Genomic DNA, 22345 nt, shown 5'->3' on the forward strand with positions numbered 1-22345 from the left:
CTTCCTTGAGGCATGGTATTTCCCTGTCTTCTTGCTGAAGTACAGTAGTACAGGGACTACAGGCCCTCGAGGCGGAGAGAGTTTAGTGGAAAATGTGGGAGGTGGTGAGCACTGTAACAAAAAGTTTAACAAGGCCACTGTGGTGGAGAACAGCTAGCAGGAGAGACTAGATTGTTGCAGATGTAAACCTGCTCGATGGAAGGGTCAAATAAAGAAACTTGTCCTGTTTCTGACTTAATACAGCATAAAGGGATGAGGTGCCCATGCTGAAAAAAAAAAAAAAATTACTTTGACCATCTGAGGGATCTGCAAGTCATTCGACCATTGAGATTTTAAATCAGGAACTTAACATCTCTCGAAACACAGCTATTAAACACAACTGCTGCTGGATAGACTCTTCCTTCTCGTCTGTAAGCAAAATGCAAATATTTCTACTCACTGTATAGATCTGTTTCATCCAGAATTTCAGACTTGATGATCTCTTCAATCACATCTTCTAAAGTGACAATTCCCAGGACTTCATAAAAAGGATCCCCTTCTCCTTCATTGTTTACTCTTTGTACTATAGCCAGGTGAGACTTGCCTGCAAGGAGACAAATCAGCAATTTAGACATTTTAGAAATTCCTGAAAGATCAGAAATTACAGCAGAACTATAGACACGCAGGTATAAATAAAAAGACAAAAAGGTTGGTGTCAGGCTTCATGAAAAAAGAGGCAAAGTTTAATAGATGTTTAAAATCGTAATCTGATTTCTGTCTGAGAAGTGCATTCCTGGGTCACAGAGATCCACCTAATGCACTAAAGGAGAATGGCTAAAGAGATCGGCGTTCTCTTTTTAATATCTTTCCCAATGAAACTGTCACCCATGGCATTTAATTCACTATATTATCTTGTTGGTGGTTGTTCCACTTCTTGTCTCATGCACTGGCAGAGGAAGGCCAGGCCGGAGCCCTCCTTTGCAGCGAGCTCCCATGGATGTTCTCCGCAAGCTTGGAAACAACACCAACAATGGCCAAACCACAGAAGCACGTGGACAGAGCAGAGCTGGGGAGAAGAGGTCAGCCCAATCCATCAGTTTCTATTTTTCTCCTCCCTCCCTCAAAAATAATTCATTTACACATGTTCCATGGGAGGGTGGGGATTATTTAGGAATTAATTAATTAAAATATTCAAAGTGGCAGTGTCCGATCAACAAAGAGAAAAGCTAAGATGAGATAAACTAGTAGCTCTAAAGATCCCTGACCTGTGCATCATTCACAACGTATTCCATAATTCCTAAAGTCCTTTCCGCCACAGGAATAACAACATCATGACCCTTCGAATCCACTTTGATACCCATGGTTGCCAGTCTCCCTAGCTGCCATTGAAAGCTGGTCCTTTGTAAAGCTGCACAAAAAGTAACACGCATTCACAGGGTTCGCCAAATACAAGTGGCGTTCTGTAGTGTAAATACAGTAGATATCAACACTTTCTGAACTATCAGGAGGTAAGCAACGTTGTCTCACGTTCTTCTTTGCTAGTCTCAAAAATTATACTTATCTCCATCCATGGAAGACAACCAAAATAGTTAAAACTTTGCTTAGGCCCCTTTATAGGCAATAACGTCTGCATGTTTTAAGATTCAGATTATTAGACTAACAAGCATTCAAACTATTCCAACCCAGGCTTACTCATGCTTAAAGAATGAAAATATCCCGAACAAATTAGACAAGGGAGGAAAACTTATCAACTACTGATATAAACATTGCATCAGGTCAAGTCAATTCACTTTGGTAAGTTTTTCACATCTGCTTTCCCAGGGACCCAGCATAAGCAGTTAAAAACAAATTCTTGCTGAATGCTGTCTGTCGAAAGTTAAATTCTTTTGCTATTCCCAGCTTGTGATCATTTAAAAGGAATTTTCCAAAGCAGGGTCTAATATTAGACTCAAAATGAAGTTTCCATTCCACTTAGGCGATATTCTCACCAAAGTAACTACTGCATAATCTGATTGTCTTGGAGCTACTCATTTAGATGCAGATGGACATACTTTAAATACCAAATCCACAGCACTGCTGAGTCTTATCTTGACGAGACCTTATTCTACAGTGAATTAATAGAAAGATGATTTGTGATTTTAAAGGATCAACATTCATATTGTACTGAAAGTCTTTCACTGTGCCAGGTTTTATTTCTTTGCATTCCTTGCAAGACTTCCAACTCTTTTTACTGCTCAATGAACAACATTTAGAAAAAAAAAAAGTTGACTTCATAAAAACATGAAAGATTTAAGTACTATTATCAGTGCTCTCTTCCCCTGCAATGTTATTACAACTATATCCTTTCAATATAAGGATGTTCAAGAACTGTGGCACAAAAAAACATCACACAGACAAACCAAATATTGTAATTTATTTCCCAGTACCTGCTCAGATATGAGTATATTTGCTTTCAAGTCAAAAGGTATAACTCCTCCAAGAACCATTTCCATCACAGATGAGAGCAGCTCATTTGCACACGCTCATTCACATGCTAATTCCCGTGGATCACTGTTCTCACACATTAGTAAGGCGTAAGAGTGCTCAGATCTGTACAAGTGGGTAAAAAAATCCAACTTTATCAACTCAGTGTTTCAGCTTTGATCAGAATCACCAAATTACAGCCTTCTCCTCCACTTCTGTACTACCTACGATAAAGCTGAACTAGGTGATAAAATTATACATTTTGAAAAGAACAGTTAGATTTCTAACAGCAGAGTCCTGGACATATCTACAAGCAATGGAAGAAAATCATGGAAACTGGGGAAAGACCTGAGGGGCTGTAATACCACGGGAAGTTGTGCATGGCTTTCAGCCACGAAACCAGTTACGTGCTGTTTCCATTGGTGTGGTCGCCACCAAGAATTTAGGATCACTAAAATATGTTAATGCTCTCCCCATTTTAGCAGCCGCAGCACTATGAGCTGACCAACAGTACCTAATGTGAGACAAGTGCCCAAAATTTGTGAGTTACTGCTCGCTTATGCAAAGTGAGCTGATGAGGAATTAGTTACGGATGAGTATCGGACATTTTGTACTTTCTACAATGAAAAAAAAGGCTAGAAACATTTTTTCTGGCTCTCCCATAGTCTCTGATTTTTAGGGTGTTTTAATTATCACCCAAAGTACTGAGACCATTGAAACTTGTCATAGTTTCAAATGTGTCTGGACTTTTTGGTGGGTAGCATCGATGTTCATCTCTACCTTCATTATTAAAACCTTATGTTGCAGAGAGTTTATCTGTTTACCCAAACGCAGGCTGACACTTCTTCCCTCTTGACTGCCAAGTTTTCCTGTTTGTGACTTTCATGAACCCATTACTTTGCTGGGGCCAGATGAATTTATGCCAATCTAATCGGGCTGCTTCTAAGAGGCTGCCTTTTGCTCCCAAAGTCTTCTTCCTTTGCATTGGCACTAATGCTTATGCAGTCACTTGATGAGACAGACCAGATCCAAAAATTACATTTCTTGGGTCTTTGCAAGTTAATTGATCCAGATCCAATAATTTGCCAGAAATCATCAGAGAGTGGAACAAGCATCGGCGCTGGTGACAGAGGTGTCACAAAGATGCATTCCCAGACTGGCTGCCCTCTCAGGCTGCTGCATAGATGACTGCAAAACATCCTCCACGTACGGAAGCAATCAAGGCACAAAAGGCTAAAGCAAAAGCCAGAGGAGTGCAAAGACTTCTTTATACATCGTAAAAGAGTACAACACAGCATGTGCCCAACTTTAAAAGTGGCCTGTGAGTAAAATAATGACTCCTCTAAGTGTTTTAAACAGAAATTGGCTACAGCTTTATCCAAAAACTTTATCAGGCCACTGGTATTTGTCATACCGTTTTATTCAACTGAGAAACAGAGGTTTCAACTGTATTTTCCACTGCTAAGAACACAGAATACATATCCAACAAGTAGCTGAATAAAGCAAACATCCAGGTAAGGAAGCCCGAACTGTCTATAGCATTCCTAGGGCTTTGAGAGGAGAACACAAAATAAAAGGAGAAAGCAAGTGTGCATGGCAATTACATAAATAATTTCTACACTTCACTGATTTTTTGGCCATGGTCTTTAAGCACACTACATCTATGACATTAATTTTTCTTTAATCACTTGTTTTAAGTGCTGATACAATGAGATTTACCAAACAGGCAGCTCTGCCGCGCTGTCAGATCTGATGATAGAGGTAGAAATGAACCTGTAATGTGTAATAAGTAGCACCAGGAGAGAACTGTGGGCAGTGCTCTGACCCTCAGCTCCTCTGTGGCCACAGGCAAGCAGTGTTTGCTTTCTGACTCAGCAGCCCCCACCTACAGTGATGGTCAGTAACACCAGCAAGAGCCTACAGAGCTTATAGGTGTACACGGCTTGTGTCTCAAGTTGTGACAAATGCCAATCTCTCAGTTACATTCATGGGCAACTAAAGGACCACGAAGTTTTGTTAAAAGCAAACCCAGTCTCACCCCATTGCTCAAAATCTTGCCACTCGGCTTCGATTTTGCTCTGTACCGCAACTTCTGATTAATTTATTAAGCTAATTAAGAAACATGAAGACGCTTAGTGAAATCCACATGAGTCAGTGAACCTAGAACGAGCTTCCAGGAGTCCATGTGATTGATTGACCATGCAGAACAGCACTGAAAGAAATGTTTGAAACACTTATTCTCTTACAGTACCTTGACCAGCCCTTGAAAAAGATACAGGAAACAAATTTTCTCCCTTTGATCCTATCTGAGGCATTTACACATTTAGAGCAAGGACCTCGAGAATACTGAATGCAGTTCAAACTAGAGATGAAAACACCTGACCAAGTTCAACATCTGCTCTGGTCAGTTCAGAGCATCTTGTCCACACAAAGAAGTTTGCTGTGTAAATAGAGCTGTATCCATCACACTCTCACATGCCACTTCCCCAGAGACACACAGGCAGAAGAAATAAGCTGATGGGAACATTATGAAGTTCAGTAAATGCAAAGTCATGAACCTGGTACAAAATAACCCCCATGCATTGGTACTGGAGACTGACTGGCTGAGTCTGCAGAAAAGGGTTCCATGGTCCTGGTGGAGAAGCTACATGAGTCAGCAGCGTGTCCTTGCAGCAATGAAAGATAACTGCACACTCACTACATTAGTATGCAAGCAGCTAGCAGGCCAAGGGAAGGGATTATTCCCCTCTATTTCGCACTTGCGAGACCAGACTTGGAGTACTAGTGTCCAGTCTGGGGTTCTCCAGCACAAGAAAGACATTGACAAACTGAAGTGATTCCAGTGGATGGATGCTAAGATGGTCTGGGGCTGAAGCCCACGATGCACAAGGAAAAGCAAGGGGAGCTGCATTGGTTCAGTTTTGCAAAGAAAAGGCTAAAAGATGCGTCTTGAAAGTCTTTATGTACCTCATAGTAGGCTACAGAGAAGACAAAGCTAGATTCTTCTTGGAGCTAGACATCGATGAGACAAAAGGCAATGAATACAAGTTTCAGAAATGGAAACTCTCCTTAAATAAAGAAAATTTGCTCCTCGTGAGGGCGGTCAAACACTGGAACAGGGGCCCAGAGGAGCTGTGAAATCTCCATCTTTGGAGGTATTCAAAACTCAGTGATGTGAGCCAACTTCAAAGGTAGCCTGCTCCAAAGCGGGGGTTGGACCAGATGACCTTCACAAGTCCCTTCCTAAATTATCCTGATTCTAAGAGACTCTGAAAGGAGGGCCGACTGAAATCTCAGCCCAGACTTTATTTCTGACTTTTTATTCCTGAATTTATGCTTAGAAACCTAAAAAAAAAAAAAAAAAAAAAAAAAAAGCAAAATTTTCAGTACATAAGGATGATATGTAAAGATAGCAAGTAAGTTTTACTGATCTGGAATGCCACAGTATGGTCTTGTACGTGACCAAAACTCATAGCAGATGACACTACTAGGCAGATGACACTGCACAAAATTATAATACTGCTGGCATAGCTTTAAAGCAAAAGAGGGATCTTGGGAAGTACGTCATCCAACAGCAGAGGCATAACTCAGGGGCTCTGAGCCGTGAGCAACAATCTATACGTGACGTGTATAAGCTTATATCATGAATAAGCAACTAGAGATGCCTCTATTTCTGCAGAAGGAGGTTTGTGAACTCAGTAACTGGGAAGATTTGTTTGTGTTATTTCCCCCATACAAGAAGCAGATCTCATAAAAGCCCTCAGTTTCCTTTTATTAACAAAAAAATCAGTGCTAAATCAAAACTATGGTAAACACCTATAAACCAGAAGATGCCTGTTAAGTCATTTTGTGGTAAAACTAGAATCGGGCTAGCCTGGTTTTGTTAAAATCAGTAATCTGAGTCCATTTGCTGCTGGTGAGTGCCCTGGAATGTAAAGCTATAACCTGTTTAATATGCCTACAATGACATGGAGAAAAATCCCAGGAGGTGTTTAGCTGCCCTTGAATTTGCTAACTAATGATCCGTGCTTCTGAAAAATCTTCCGGTTTATTCTTATGCGACTGTTTCTGTTTTGACTGATTTCTACAAAGGTAAACAATCTGGTCTGTCAGTGAGATTCACAGGTTCAACAACACATTATGCAAAACAATTTTAAAATGTGTTGTGTAATTCAACCATTAAAATATCCCTCTAGAATAGCACTGGCTTGCAAGCAATTATACCTAAGTAACAAGTGTTTTTCTATTATTTTTTTTTTCCGCAGCACAGTTCAAGGACATTAAACCTCTCTTCTATTAGCAGAAATTTGCATTTGTGCTGTTTGCTTTTGCACTTTGGTTATTTTCAATGGGGAAATCAGACTGCTGCTTTCTCCCCCACCCCAGCCTCACTAACCAGCGTACGCTGCCTTTGGGTTCACAACACAACACGTTCACAGCATCAAGAGAAACCCAAAACTTCTGCAAAAACATAACATAGATTTAGTCTAGGCTTTTTAATCTTGCTCTTTTCAACAGCAAAACACACAATTTTTTAATATATATTTGGGAAGGGAACCCAATAACTAACATTCATTTAATATAACCACACGAAACTCATTCAGATCCTCAAGGAAAAGAGTGAAAGTATCAGAGCAACCACAGGGAATATGGTGATTCTTTGCCTTTAAGCCAGAGAGTTTACAATCTCATACAAACATTAACTAGAAACCACATCAGCCTTGACAGGAAAATAAAAAAGTAGTGCTTTAAATAGATTCTTTGTGTTAAAGCCCATTTTAGTGGGAGGACACCAAAAAAAGGAAAAATTAGGGAGAGTTTCAGAATGACTTCCTGACAGTGAATTGTATTTGTAAGGAATACTTTCCCAAGGGAAACGGCAGAAGCTCAATGACTTGCCACTTTGAAAACTCAACTGGATGAAGCTCCTAGAAAAGACTCAATAATTCTCCGCTGCCCCGTGGAAGATGAAAGAGAAACAATGAGCTAACATTTTCCATCTGCAGCAGCCTATCACTTGGTGTAGGTGCTCCAACTCAACGACTGCTGCCTACCCTTCAATCTGTTCTGGTCAGACCTTGGTGAGAAACATCCTGTCAAACTTAATTCACTTTGCTGCTGCTGCTTCTAAGAGTGAGAGCATAGCTCTAGAAAGCTGGTATTTGCTGCAGCTTTACATGGAACTGAACTGGAACTGGCAACAAACAGATCAGAAGCTGAGAAGTCACCATAGGTCCATGAGTAAAAGAAATTAGCTGGGAACCAGAAATAACTTGAGTGTAAGGAAGAAGGTAATTTCAACTCAGAACTCTGCTATCAAAATGGAAATCTTAGGGAAGAATTAGGACAAGTGAGAACATTTAGAGAAAACTATTACCAGGTGTAGGTAGGCAGCAAGAGTGAAACTAAAGAGTAGAGAGGAAAAGTTTCACTCCTTGAACATTAGTAATGATTCCCTTGCCATGGACAGTGTGCCAGTGCTTCCCAGTCAATTTCCTTATCCGGTAGGGAATTTTGGCTGGAAGTGGCTGGAACTGACAATACCCAGGGTCCACATGGATGTAAAACGCACACATCTAGCTAGGCTGCTCTCAGTGTTAGCCAGAACATCTGATTTCAGCCTGGTAAATGGACAAACGCAAGATGCTTCCTAAAACTGGACGCTGATGCCCTAAAGAAGCATCTATTGGATCCTAAGTAGGAGAGGAAGAGATGGAAAACGTAGAGCTTGAGAGAGAAAAAGCAAAGTGGTTTCTGATACCCCTCTGAGGTTCTAACTTGAGTACAAGGTTGTGGTGTCAGGACACTGGTGCCTTGAGATGAGAAACAGGCTGGAAGGTTAAAAAACAAATCAAGGAAGCACTTCAGGGAGTGCAGCAAACTAAAGCTGAGAGAAGAGGTGGCAACAATAAGAGAAAATATTGAGTCTGGACAGAGACCTATCACTATTTGGGCTAACGCAGAATAAAAAATTCAGATAAAATTTAAGGCAAGCAAACAGACTACTGAAGCCATTCTTGATCACGGTTCAAGTCTTCCACACTAGATTCAAAAGACACTGAAGTATGACTTATGCTGATGTGATTGCCTCTGTGTCTTCTCCACTTCCCAAGGCAAGCAACGACCTTTTCGAAAGAAGCGTAAGAAACGCATCTCCTTACTGACTTGCACCTCCACATCATGGTCAAGGATTTTCTTCTTATTGTTTCAATGACCCTAAAAAGGAGCCATACTAATTGTATTACTTCCCTGTTTGTTCAAGGTTGTCCCACTGATTTCAGCATTCCTTCAGGGATGAAGAGCAGGCACTAGCCAGCAAAAACTGAGCCAGCAGAGGGAGCACAAAACCCTGGGTTGGCTGAACTCAAAGCTCCAGGTCCTTCCCAGACCTCAGTCCAGCACCGAACAGGTGGAGACGAGAGGTCTCAGGGTCCGGCATCAGTGTAGTCTGGGCTGGCCTGCTGCTGAATCCGGGCAGATCTCCTTTGAAAGATGTATACCTCAGCCTGCAACTCCACAGCAACAACCAACACCTGCCATGGCCTGTTCAGTGTCTCCTTCTGCAGCTTTGCATCGCTGCTATGACTTGTGCCCACCCCACCTTCCTCCTTCCCCCCTGCCCTAGGGAGGACAACTTCCTGAGCCCTTCATAAGGGTGCAGGAGAGAAACTATCACCTTGTTAGTCTCCTCCATCACTCCACCTGTCCAACAGGCTGCTTCCACTAACCAACAGCTAATCTACTAACTAAAAACAAGAACATCAAGAGATGTTTATGAGCAACAAAAATAGAAGTAAATCCAAAACACTGATGAACTCGAATGACTTTGATGTTCAGGTAACCAAAACATGACACCAACAGAAACAACAGCCTTGTTCTGTATCATCGCAGCCAAAAATCCTACTGACCTAAGCCTCCCTCTAATCCTGCCTCCTCGACTCCTAGAACAAATTCGGTTTAATTTGGGGAGCTTCTAGATTTTGGCATCTACACCATGAGATTTTAAATCCAACAAAGGTAAAGTACTAGAAGGCACAACAGAAACATGTTTGGACATTAGGAAGAGGTTAGCTGAGGCCACTGTGCTTACATAAGGACCTAAACCGTGCTGAGAGCAAAGTGTAAGAGCTGAAAAGGAAGGGCAGCATCTTGAGACTGCAGGTTGTGAAAGGAACTAGGGGCTGGGTGTATTCTCTTTTTTTTTTTTTTAATTACCGTCATCTGCTCCTGTAGCTTACTTTTAGCTCACTATTTAGGACATAAATTTAAAAGGGTTCTTGTGTTACCAACATCTTAGATCATTAATATTCTATTTTAATGACCTGTTCTACTTCAGGCCATTTATATCACATGCAGTTTGCAACTCCAGCATCTCAAAACCCCAGCTGATCGATGGCACCATCAGATTTTTCAAGCTCAACACAAGGCTTTGATTTATATTGCAGCAGGAGCCAGGGAAGCTTAACGAAAAGCTACCCCGTTAACTTTCTAAGTTAGCAACAACATCCTTCACCCAGCAGGATTTATACAGCCCGGGAACCACTTCTGCACGCGCGCTTTCACGGCGAGCGAAGCCCCGGGAGAAACACGCCTGTGAACACGGCCAGCACCAGTGACCTTGGCTTCGCATGAGCGCAGGATCGGGGCCGCGTCGGCACACGTGCTCTGACACCGCACACTTGTTTCTCCGCGGTGTAACTCAGGGCACATCGATTCACACACCGTAACGGGGCAGCTGCCATCACGCACCAACTTCCAATCGATTCCACAGAAAATGAAGGATATTGCAGCAATTTAACAGCATAAGAAACACAACCTTGTCCCACTGGCTTTTTGTTTACTACGAGGCATGACGATGCAAGAACGGCTGTCACAGAACTGTGTTTCACACTGTCAGCAAATTCAGCGGGAAGGGGGGAATATCCTCTGGTTGAAAAGTGACTCTTTCAAAGACTAAAGGTATGGCAGATATAAACGTAGCAAAGTGTCAAGACAAACCCAAAGCCGCAGATGAAAGGATCTCAACTGGACCAACCATTTCCAACCTTCTGAAGCTGCCAGCAGCATCTTCAGAAGCTTTGTAAATTTTAGCTTTGTAAATTTTAGCTAACGGCACAGAGCAAAGCTGAATCCTGGACCCATGCCTCTTCATTGAGAACATGTACAGATCAACAATTATGGATATAAGGCGGGGAAAAAAAATCATTTAAACCACCCAAAGATGTGCTGAAACTGTCTGACACAACAGCAAACAGACAGAAGAGCACCTGTGATTTCGGAATTGGGCATTGCAGATACCTAACTGCCTGCAAACTGCAGTTTTTTTTTTCAAAATACTAATACAATAATGTATAGAGGAGAAAAACATCATGATTTTTCATTTTGCTAAGGATTTAAGTAGATTTTATCTTGATGGCATGTTTCTTTAAAAGCTTATAATGCAAAAAGGCCAAAAGAACTAGTTCAAATGCTGACTCAGCATCTCCAGAAAAAGGAAAGAGTGCCGTAAACTGCCTTGTTTGAAAAAGTGACAATACTGACGGTATATTTGGATGCATTCTTAATATTCTTGAAGAACAAGTGCAGAATGACTGGCTTTGTTCTAGGAGTTTTCAATTACTCACATACGTAAGATTTTCAAGTGAACTAGTAACACAACATCATCTTTCCATCTGAACAAGGCAAGATTAATTTTCTCAAATATAGTATTACTGGGTCAGATTTTAGAAATGTAGACTTCAAAGATCAATCTCTGTGGCTATTACACTGTGAATATTTTTAATTGCTGACTTTATAAAGCAACTTTTTAAAGTTTCCATTTGTGAATAACCATTTAATTAGCGTTTCTTTGGGCCACCCTGCATAGCTCTCTGGTAGGCTGAGTTTGTCCAGAGCTCTCGAAGAAGATAAGCTCAGACAAGACAGCAAAACCTTGGTCCTTCAGTAACAGACACTGGAGAGAACTGGAGATAAGGTGAAGTGGTAGCCTTGTCCCTTGAGCAACAAGACACTGAAGATAAAATGAAGAGAAGAAAAGGAGTCTAAAGCAGGAAACGGAATTTTTGAACTTGCCAGCACCGGTTTTGCTGTGATGAAGAGTTCCTTTACTTCAGAAGACTAAGGTTCAACAGGATCTGCCCAGATCATGAAGAAAATCAGTTTGGAACTGAGACCAGAGCCTATAACGAGTAACCAAGAGCAGCTGCCTTTCATAGGTCTACTTTACTATTCTTTTAAGCAACTCCTTGATTTATTCCAGGTGAACCTGTCCCCAAATTTTACTAAAACATTTTGCTACAGTATTTATCACAGTTTTCCTAACTCAATGACAGAGACATTAAGCATGGCATTTAAGGAAGCAAGATGACAATAAAAAGAATTAGTAGAATGACTGCTCATTGTTTTACTTTAAAATTCAGGCCAAAATTATTTCAAAGACAGCACATAAATCAGAGTAGCTCAACAGCTTTCCAACTGCTGGGTGTGGATGAGAGAGGATGACATGCAACTCACACCTACTTACAATATTATTCAAATTCTTCTTGTCAAATATTTGGCATAAAGCCTCATCCAAAATGAATCTGAACATATTTGCTCCCAAATGACCTAAGTACTTAGCTTTAATATCACTGACTTCTGAGACTTCATTTATTTTGACAATTTTACTCCAGAACAAGTTTTGTGGTGTAGCCTTTCATAAGGAACAGGGCTTTTGATCCGAGCGGAACGCTTTTTCATTCAGTCTCCTCTGGTAAGGGACAGATCTCTATAGTCAAAAACTGTTCACCTTGTTTGTAAATGTGTGTGTCAGAGCATGAATTTAGGATTTTACCTGGCCTAGGCTCCCACACTTTTCTACTAACACCACGGAAGAGCATTGCATCAAGGTATCTCAGGAAAGCAAGAGCTCACAAGGGTCCGTTTGAATAATCTGCTACATATGTCCACTGACCTGCTGTACCCCACTCCTTCTGCAACACTCCGATGGGAGTTACGGTACGGCACAACTCCACTAGCCACGGAAACAAGCTCAATCACCACGGTAGAACCCACTGGCGCGGTTCAAACTAGCTCGTGCTCTGAGGGCAGAGGGTGGATTAAAACTCAAGCAACCCATACAGCTTTTCCCACAAATCTGTGCCCACACTAAGAGCTCTCAGCACACAATACCAGCATCCCTGCATCCTTAAAACCCCCTGACCATGGAAATGGCCTCAGAGCAATGGCGTCCTATTGTCGTGACTTCTGCCTTGCATTTGTTTATTTTCAGCTAGAATTAGGCTGAATTCTTCTACATCCCAATAAACACTGAAGTAAACCAGCTCTAACTCTTGCTAGAAAAGACATGGGCAACTAGGTCATGCAACATACATATGCACACTAGACTGTTATTTTTCCATGACCGCTTGTATATCCAAACATTCTGGGTATGTCCATACAAAAACATCAACATGAAGGGCCCAACTAGAAAATCAGTCTACTAGGCTCTGAGGACTTGCCCTTAAATCTACAGTATAAACAACGGTATTTATCTAGCATATTAACAATAGCAGAACGGATGTGTGTCACTGTATATGGTTCACAGGAGAATATCCAAGGACTGGGGCATGAGAGAGTTTGGAAAAGCTAAAGATTCACAGCCATATATGTATATATGGGGTTTTTTTGTGTTTGGTTTTGTTTCATTTGTTTGTTTTTAAACAGACGGGTCTAGCATTTTGTATCCTTCCCCACTACCTTTCCCTTACTTTCCCCTATTGATGTCCTACTGCAATAGCAATACATCCACACCTTTCCCCCCAGACCCTCTTTTGGGTCCTGCAATGCTCTTGGGCTTCTTCCTGCATCTTCTGCCTGTTCAGGAAAGGTCTCTCCACAAATGCAGCTACTGGCCAGGTGATGTTGCCTTCACAGAACAGGCCAGGGCTGAGCTCTCATCTCTACCTCAGAGGAAGCAATAGGAAAAATTTCCTCTCTTACCCACACATCATGTTTTCATGAAACTTATAGAAATATGGTATTTCTGACTTTTCTAACTCAATGACTTTTAAAGCTATGGATGAATACGACAGGTAAGGAAAAAATAAATGAGAAACTGACAAAACCCAAAATAATGACAAAACCCAAACCAAACAAAAAAACCCAACCAGATTAAAAAAAAAAATTAAAAACCCACTCCAAGCAACCTCCCCCACAGCAGTCACAGTGCAGACTCTATGCCAGCCCCCCAAATGACAGGAGACAACAAACTTCAAAATATTGCTATAATTTCCACTTGCAGGAAATAGGTTGTCATTTCTTCACAATGAAGTAAAAAAGAAAACCCCAAATTTGCTAGAAAGCCGTGAATAAAAGTGATTATATAAAATCCTACTTTACACTGTGCACAATTTACTTACTTGGAACACCATTTATTTCCAAACAGAGCTCAAATACACACTTAGTCTAAATAAGACGGCCTGTGTATGATCTACAACTCTGCATCTTTACTCACACCAGGTTAACACATGAGAAGGTTCTCATCCTTGCAGAAGGCAGGAGCCCTGCTACGCACACTGCTTCGCTGTCCTTACAAGGGTTAGACAAACAGACCAGCAAACCCCGGCGAAAAGGAAATGCATTTTGAGTTCACAGTGGGGCTATCACTTGGCTATTTCTGTAGCGCCTGCATCTAAAAAAAGATCCAGTTCACACAAGTAGCTATTTTACCTTACTGTCCCACAAGATCTAAATGCATTTTTTCCGATTACGCTTTCCCACCATAAAACACACGACAAAATGTGACAAATATTTTTAAATATTCCTATGAAAGCATTTTGCTTATATATAGAAACATGAGTATATATGGAAACATACAAAACTCTGTGTTTATATATAGATGTCTCCTCACTGTATAACTAATATTAGTTCATGGAACTGAAGTCACACACGACAAAAAAATGAATTAAAGTTCCAGTGAGCTTTGCCATAAAGTAGACAAAGCAGAAAAAAAAATGCTTGGATTTATGATAATCTCTGTATGAAATGCTGAATGGTAAATTCCCTTGAGAACTTATCTAAGTACACAACAAAATAAACAAACTAGGAGACAAGTCCAAGAGGCACACTGAAGAGACATCTAGTCCACATCTTTTTTTGCTTCTCCTCCACTCCAGCAAAACCTCTGTCGGGAACCACAAGAGAGGGCAGAGGTCTTCTTGGGGCCTAAAGCCCATCTCCTGGGGAACAAAAGACCATCAGCTTCACTAAAGTCCTGGGCATTTAAAGCTCTTTTAGAAGAAACATTTCAAATGACCACCAAAACTGCTACTCTTGTGAGAGTGCTCCACACTATAATGCTCCTAGATAAAAGAAATATAGTTACATCAAGGTGATAAAAATTCTTCATAAGACTTATTTGCACAAGTCTGAGAGGTTTGAATTTTACTCTCTAATTACTCCTCCATGGTTTGGTGTCCCAAACACCACATTTCTTGCATTTAATCAAAAGATAAATGTAAAATTGACTGATCTGCTGCAGTGTTTAAGCTGAGGGAAACAAAACAAGTAGAAAATATGAGAGATTTTTCTTTAGTGGATAAAATTTAAAGACTTTTCCTATGCCCTCTGCAAGGGGAATTAGTTAAATGGACGAAGAATACCAAAATGGATGAATACTCCCCTCACCACCTTTTTTTTTTTAAGCGAACAACTCTCAATCTCATCTGATCACATCTGTTCAAGCACTACTCTAAACTATGAGTCTCTCTTCACAGCACTGATACAATAGTATTAAAATGGTCAGAGGAGCCTGTTTTAACATCTAGCCAAACACCCCTGCTTGAATGCGTTCCTTGACGAGCACAGAATCCTGGTTTTCATGAAAAGGAAAGGTTTTGGCAGTTTCTTTCAGCCAGGTCCTTTCTGTAGCAGTTTCACAACAGTTACCATCAATAAAAATAACCTTTGGATGACCTGGACAATAAATATCTCAAGCTTTTTCTAAAATACAATAGAACTACTGATATAACGGCATTATATGAGTAATGAGCCTTGTGTCTCAACTTCGCATAATGTACTGGAGTCAACCAGACAAAGCAAACGAGAGGGTTCTGAAGGGTGAAAGGCTGGAGCAGGCACTGTCCGTAGAGCTCAGTGGAGAACCTCACGTGATAGCTATGTATAGCAGAATGGCAGATGGCTTTCCAGAAACTAAGATGAATTACTATCAGGAACAGAATTTGCCTCCTCCTCTCAACCTTTAATGGCTGGTGGCATTTCACCTGCTTACTTCTATGGCAACTGGACTCTGTTCTTATCAAAAAGCTGTTGATGCTAATCTCTATCTTCTCTCCTGCCCTGTAACTCCTGTTGCACCAAATAGCCAGAGAAGCAAATGGGACCACAGATTAATAAATTCAGTTGTGTAACTGCAGCAGTAGAATTCCAAAGTTTTCTTAAAAAAACTTTACAGATCTCTGCGCCACTTCGCAACATCACCTTCTTGCTTGCCGAAAATTAGCAACTATATAATAGGTTCAGCCACGTCGTACAAGGAAAGGTATCAACCTCTGATCTAGAACAAGACTAGATCACAGTGTGGTGACCATAGTGCGACCACAGAACAAGACTAGTTCTAGATCCTGGGACCAAGAACTCCAAATCTGCCCAGCCTCACAGGAACACCAAGTTCTTCTATGACCAGAAGTGCTAAGGAGCTCAGATCTATTATTCATTGAGATGATGACACATCTGGAAGAAAAACAGCTCTTGGCAGGACAGCAAAATATTTATGCAGTGTAACAACTCAAAGGAAATGATTTGCCAAATTGACTGCAACAATAGTCTTCAACCTTTTTCAATTTGTGGACTGCTAAAAATGCCCAGTGGGAATGCAGAACTCTCTACAGCTGAGCTCTCTGCTGACAAGAGCCTTATTGTTTTTAAGATACCTTTTACTGAGATGTCAGAAATAGTCCTTGGATGCAAGCTTAAAAAAAAAAAAAAAAAAATCACCAGACCACATTATCTTCTGGAAGTTTTTCATCCAAACATTAAGAAACCTTCCTTACTGTATACAATAACCAAGACTCAAAAGCCTGAAATCAAATTATTCCAGGTCCCTGCAAAATAAAGATATTCTTCCTAGTGACATTAGCAAGAGTTTACATGACAAATACGGAGACCAACCACCACACATAAAGTGGTCAAATGACAGAACCCAAAAGCAGAGGAGCCCCCAGGCCAGGGAGGGCACGGAGCAGTGTTATCATGGAACAGAGCAATGCAGCCTCCTCCAGGCTGAAAGCGAGAGCAGATGCAACCCTGGGAGGGACCCTGAGTGCTGGTCTCACACGGGTGTATCTCTAAGGAAAGTTGAAGTCAAAATTAGTGGTTGGCGACAGTGGGTTTTTTAAAAGGCAGCATTTAAAGACTTACCAACAGAAACAAAATATAGGGAAGGGGGAAGAGAAGGACAAGGAGGAACTCTGGGAATTGCAATTGAGATTCATGTTATTTCCACTGTGGTAGCACTTAAATCAGTGCTCAAATCACCATCTCTGCCCCAGCTCACTAGATTACCTAGTAATTTTCCTGCTCCTGTTTGGTAATCCACAGTGGGAGCCAGGGCAGTGCGGGGATGAGAGGCCAGCGTACCCAGCCTCACTGGGGGCAAGGGAGGAGAAGATGGAAGCACTGGGAAGATGATGGTGGGATCTGGGCTGGGACAGGATGACTGCCTCAAGCACTGACATGTTTCAACGGGTGTACCGTTTCAGTAGATATAAATATCGGCAAATCGGCCTGGTGGTCTGGCCATTGCGAAACGGCTGTTTGGTGCAGGTGTCACAACAGAGGTGATCCGAGGGGAACGCCTTGCAGATAATGCTAGGAAAGATTCTAGGGGAAAAAGGAGTAGTGCAAAAAAGCTCGTGGCAGAAAGCATAGCTGAGGTCAACATTGCCCTAGATGTGCAGGGGCAAGACATTTAAAAGGGTATAAGAACGAATAGGAAGCTCTTGCCCACCCTGCATCTCACCTGCGATGGCAAGATCTCAGTTCCCATCCTCACTTGCGTGCCTTAAATTCCTCGCAGCATTCGAGGCAGCATCACCCTCTCCCCTCAGGCTTCCTGCTTTAACGCCTTGCTTTCAAAAATCGAAACTGGAAACAGTTCTTTCTCCCCTTGCAATGGGTCTGAGCCAACCTCTGAGGTGAGAGCAAAGAGCACAAAGTCCAAATCTTTAAACAAGAACAACGATTGATCTGTAAGCAAATATTACAGCAATTTTTTCCTCAAAGATGGAGAGAGAGATGTTTCCCAAACACCAGAACTAATGAACCTTGATTAGCGTAGGACGCCTGAGAAGATGGCGGTGCTTCTGCAAATAGGTTAAAAAATGGCATTGGAAAACACAGACAGCAAGAAAGTAGCTTGAGAAAGAGACTTCACTGATCTGACAGGTGAAGATGACATCTTAGAGCAGCCCAGTGTTCTCAAAGGAAACAGGGAATATCTTCAAATGTTTACAGGATTATGAAATGGTGACTAGAATGAAAACATTCAAACCTAAGGTAAAAGGAATAGCATGAATACAAGTGAAATGATCAGAAGTGCTAGTATGAGTGTGTAAGTTACACCAGAGGATGAGTATAGAAAGTACCAAGAAGGACAGCAAGAGCACGCTAAGACAAGAAGGTACAACTGCTGTAGCAGTTATTTGCTGAAGCAAATAAGATACTTCTGAAACAAGAAGGAGTCTGTACACAGAAATCCCGCTGGTCATATGAGCGAGTTGCCCAGAGGGTTACGCCAAGCTGTTCGTGAGAAAGTCTCCTGAATCCTGTGAACAATGAAAGCAGCCCTTTTTCCATCCATCTCTCCCAGAGTATTTAAAGATTTGAATTTTCCCATATCATTTTTGGTTTGTCTCTCTCTTCCTATAAATAGGAGAAGCAGCAATGCATCCATCTCTTCTTCATCTTTTTTGGTGGTCTAGCATTGCACACATGCTGGAATGTTTTTCTAGTAAACGATAAGCGATGGGAAACAAGTCCAAGACAAAGGACAAGAGACCTAGAGCTCAGACGAGTAGGAGAGATGGGAGCATTCTCCTCTTTCCCAAGAGGCAGGTATCTTTTCTCTGGACCAAAGGGTTTTGTTTTGGAAACAAACGTATCTATTTCTGTCACTTCCTTTAGACATGTAGTCTTCATGGGGCTGACAGTAAGACTGACTACAGTGTCTGAGAATGACAATTTGGCCCCCAAAAGAAAGCATTTCTAACCTAAATACGAAACTCAAAGGAAACACACCCCTGCTGCTAAGCACACGTCTCAGCGGACTAACGCTGTGATCTGTGCTCTGCTCCCAGAGCCTTTACTCTAATCCAAAGTCCAATAATCGAGTTAGCGCTTTGCGAGGAGAGCTAAAGCCCCCGGGGCTTCTGCCGAGCAGTTGGCCAGTGAAGAGGCTGAGCTGGACATCAGCAGGTGGTCCGGCTGCCATGGGAAAACAAGCGTGGTGTGGGCAGCCGGACAGCTGAGTGAGGAGCTGCAGGAACGCCTGTAGCTCTACCCTGACTCATAGGAGGTCAACCACACCACTGGATGTTCCCAAGAAAAACAAAAACATGAACAGAATAGGATGGGCGAGCCATGGCTAAGGAAGAAAACGCCAAGACCAGGCAGTTTGGGCTTGGAAGTTGCTTCATTAGTCAACGAAGCCCACTTCTGTACTGAGATGCTTCAGCACAACATGAAGACAGCGTAAGTATCTCAAACTGTGGTCCTGATGTACCACTGCAGTGATGAAGAGGATGGGCCAGCCACACTAACACAGCAATATATCTGATAGATGGGGAAGGAGCTGGGGAGAGCAGCGGCGGGGGAGGATGAAGCTAATGAACTCCAGAAGATCACGGTCTTCCATCCCTGCTTAAAAATAGGAACTGCGGTCAGAGGTTTGAGACAGAGAGAGTCAAACCTCAGCATTTGGATCCAGATTTTGAAACCACAAGAGGTCAGAGTTAATTGATGGTTGGTCATTCAGAGGTCCTGGGACAACTTAAGAATCAACAATGTGCTGTAAAGTCTTGCTGAAGTTAGGCTCCTATCTCTCATCTGAAAGTCGTAACGATATACCTAATGATATCCCTGAAAACAGCAGTCCTGACCAGCATCTTCCCTAGGCTTACCTGGTCAACACGAGCAGGTTGGGGAAACGAGCAAGTTGCTAACTAGCAGCAGGGTCAGGCAGAGCCTGGTCGCAAGAGCTGCAAGAGGGAACAGCTTTTAAAGTAGGCAGCAGTGGACAGGTTCTTGTGGAGCTGGCAGGGCTGCTAACTCTGGCACAGTCTAATCCACTAACAGGTAAATCCCCTCCACAAAACATTCCTTCCTGCCTGAAAAGACTTATTTGGCAACCAAAGCCCCCTGCTTTAGAGTAAGAGCTGGGGAGGAATGTGACCTGTGGCTCCTGATGGGAGAAGGCCCCAGCACATGGAGTACCAGGCTGAAAGCCACCGAAGCCTCAGCACAAGGGGCTTTCCAGTGAACTGTCCTGACTTCACGTAGGAGATGATTGCTTGGCAGGTGGGACATCGGGCACTAAGATTTGTTGCTTGCTGTGCTCTTTAGGTACATGGACTAAATGGCCTTTAAAGGTCCCTTCCAATCCAAACTATTCTATGATTCAATGTTGAAGATGTCCTTGCTCATTGCAGGGGGAGTTGGACTAGATGACCTTTAAAGGTCCCTTCCAATCCAAACTATTTCATGATAAGGGACTATCTCTCCAGACAGCTGGAGCTGCAGGAAGGAGGAACTCTGTTTGCTGGTTTTGGCAAACATCATCCCAAGCATAAAGGTTTGGCCTGTTAACTCTTATGAAAACAATGCAAAAGGGAACTCAATGGCCTAAAATTAAAGGTAAGGGAGAGACTTCTGCTTTGCACCCTGCTTCAGCACACTCCTAGACATTGTTCATACATGGAGCGAAAGCCTGTGCTAGGACCTTCAGGCAAAGAGAGACAGCATTGCAACCGTGTCATTGTGAGCTGGCCAGCCCTGGGATCCTCCTAGCTTATCAATCCCTCTGTTCAGCTTTTGCTCTATGAAACGCAAGTCCTGTCTAACATCACTAGGTCAGCAAACCAAACAACTCAAATTTCACTAACTGAGATTACTGAGGAAGAGGAATAGATCCTCTCTCTTACCCACATTAGAGTAACCAAAATTTGTCACATAAACTAAAACCAGGCAAAACAGAAAACGCAAGAAAATCCCACATGGGCAAGTCATTTTTATCAGACGGTTTACCTCAAATGTGCAGAAAGACACCTCTTGTTTTTTAAGTTTTTCAACATTTCTCTTTGCAGCTTTCTAACTGGAGAAGGTTTTGAATACAGCGATATGACACACTGCACTGTAGCCGGGCTGCTGTCCTCGAACGGAGACATCTTACTCCCTGTCCAGATACAGATTCACAGCAGTAAAGAGACTGCAGTCTGGTGCAGCACGTGCCCTGCATGATCATTCAATCATCATTCCAACATGTACCAGCGTGGGCATCAACTCAAAGGCAGGAGTGCACAGATCCATCTCACAAGATATGTTGGTCAGTTGTGGTGGTTTTGTTTACATGGAGTGATGGAACAGCCCCTTACCAATGCAAATGTGTGGTAAGAGTAGTTGCTGGACCTGCTTCGGCTTCTCAAGTGTGCAGAGATAAGCTCTGTTATCAGACCTGAGTCAGTATAAGATTCAACTGTTTCCCTAAAGGAATCTTCACTCACTCAATTCTGCATCTCATTTGTTAGTAGATGACAACATGTTTTTCCCCAGCCCAAAAAATGACATTTCTCAAGTGCTGAAAAACCGAAACAAAAGAAGTTTTAGATTCTGCATTATCTGGGAAAAAAAGATCACTGCTTTGACCCACCACTAAAATAGGTATGGAAAAGTACTACAAGGGGGAAAAGAATCAAAAAGGAATTTGATAGTAAAATCACAAAAATACGGGGAGGACTCAAGGGTAGAAATATACACACAAATACTTACAACCAGCCATATTTCAAATCGATGACTTCTCTTTACACATACCAGAATTGGATGCTATTTTTGTATTACAGTTCCTCCAAAGAAGGACATGTGGTAAGCTTGGAGTGAGCCATTACTAGTAATTTTCTGTATTATTCTAGTATCTGGGAGCACCAGACACGTACCAGAGGTGGTTACCGTTTGCTCTGTTGTACACAGTAAGAAGCCAGTCCTCGTTCTCTAACAAGCTGAAGGAACAACTAGAGCATGTTTACATCTCTCTAGCTTATGGGTACCTGCAGCTGCCAGAATCAGTGATTTAGAGCAAGACCTTCAGAGGGAAAACTCCACCTATTAAGACAGAACCCCTTAGAGATCCAATTCAATCCACTACTATTGGTTTTGGCTTGGGGTTTCTGCTAAATTTTCAGGGAGAAGCAATCTCCATTTAGAGCTCTAAGACTGTTTGCGAGCTGACAAGAAATCTCCTGTGGCTTACCTGTCTCTAACAGGACTGTACATCCAGCTCTTGACTTTTTCCTCCGTTTTGGGGAATCTGAGCTGCATATTAATTTCCTCTCCTTCTAATCCCTCATCGGAAGTGATCAGCACCGCTTGTCCCAAGCCTATCACATGGAAAAACACAATGCACAGAGGGGATGCAAGCTCCACCTCCCAGCAACAACAGTACTCTCTGAAGAGGGATGAGAGGAGATAAAGGAAAAGTGGGGTCTACTTGAGGGCTTGCAGGTCACTTCTTCACTTTTACTGTCAGCAATAGCCAGGCTAAAAACGGTAGAGCTGCTCATGGTAAAGGAACACATCTAAAGTGATAAAAACAGTCACAACTGGATAAAGTGGAAAGGAGAAATTAAACAGAAGG

General features: G+C 42.1%; 1 protein-coding gene across 1 annotated transcript in view; it reads right to left on the bottom strand.

Annotated features, from left to right (window-relative positions):
- Positions 1-22345, bottom strand: part of CNNM2 (cyclin and CBS domain divalent metal cation transport mediator 2) — a 121590-nt gene that overhangs the window by 22832 nt on the left and 76413 nt on the right. Inside the window, exon 2 of the mRNA XM_086616352.1 lies at positions 440-583. Within this exon, the coding sequence (XP_086472478.1) occupies positions 440-583 (144 nt within the window). The remainder of the gene's footprint in view (positions 1-439; positions 584-22345) is intronic.

The sequence above is a fragment of the Tauraco erythrolophus genome, chromosome 9 (assembly GCF_009769465.1).
Source record: "Tauraco erythrolophus isolate bTauEry1 chromosome 9, bTauEry1.pri, whole genome shotgun sequence".
Classification (NCBI taxonomy): domain Eukaryota; kingdom Metazoa; phylum Chordata; class Aves; order Musophagiformes; family Musophagidae; genus Tauraco; species Tauraco erythrolophus.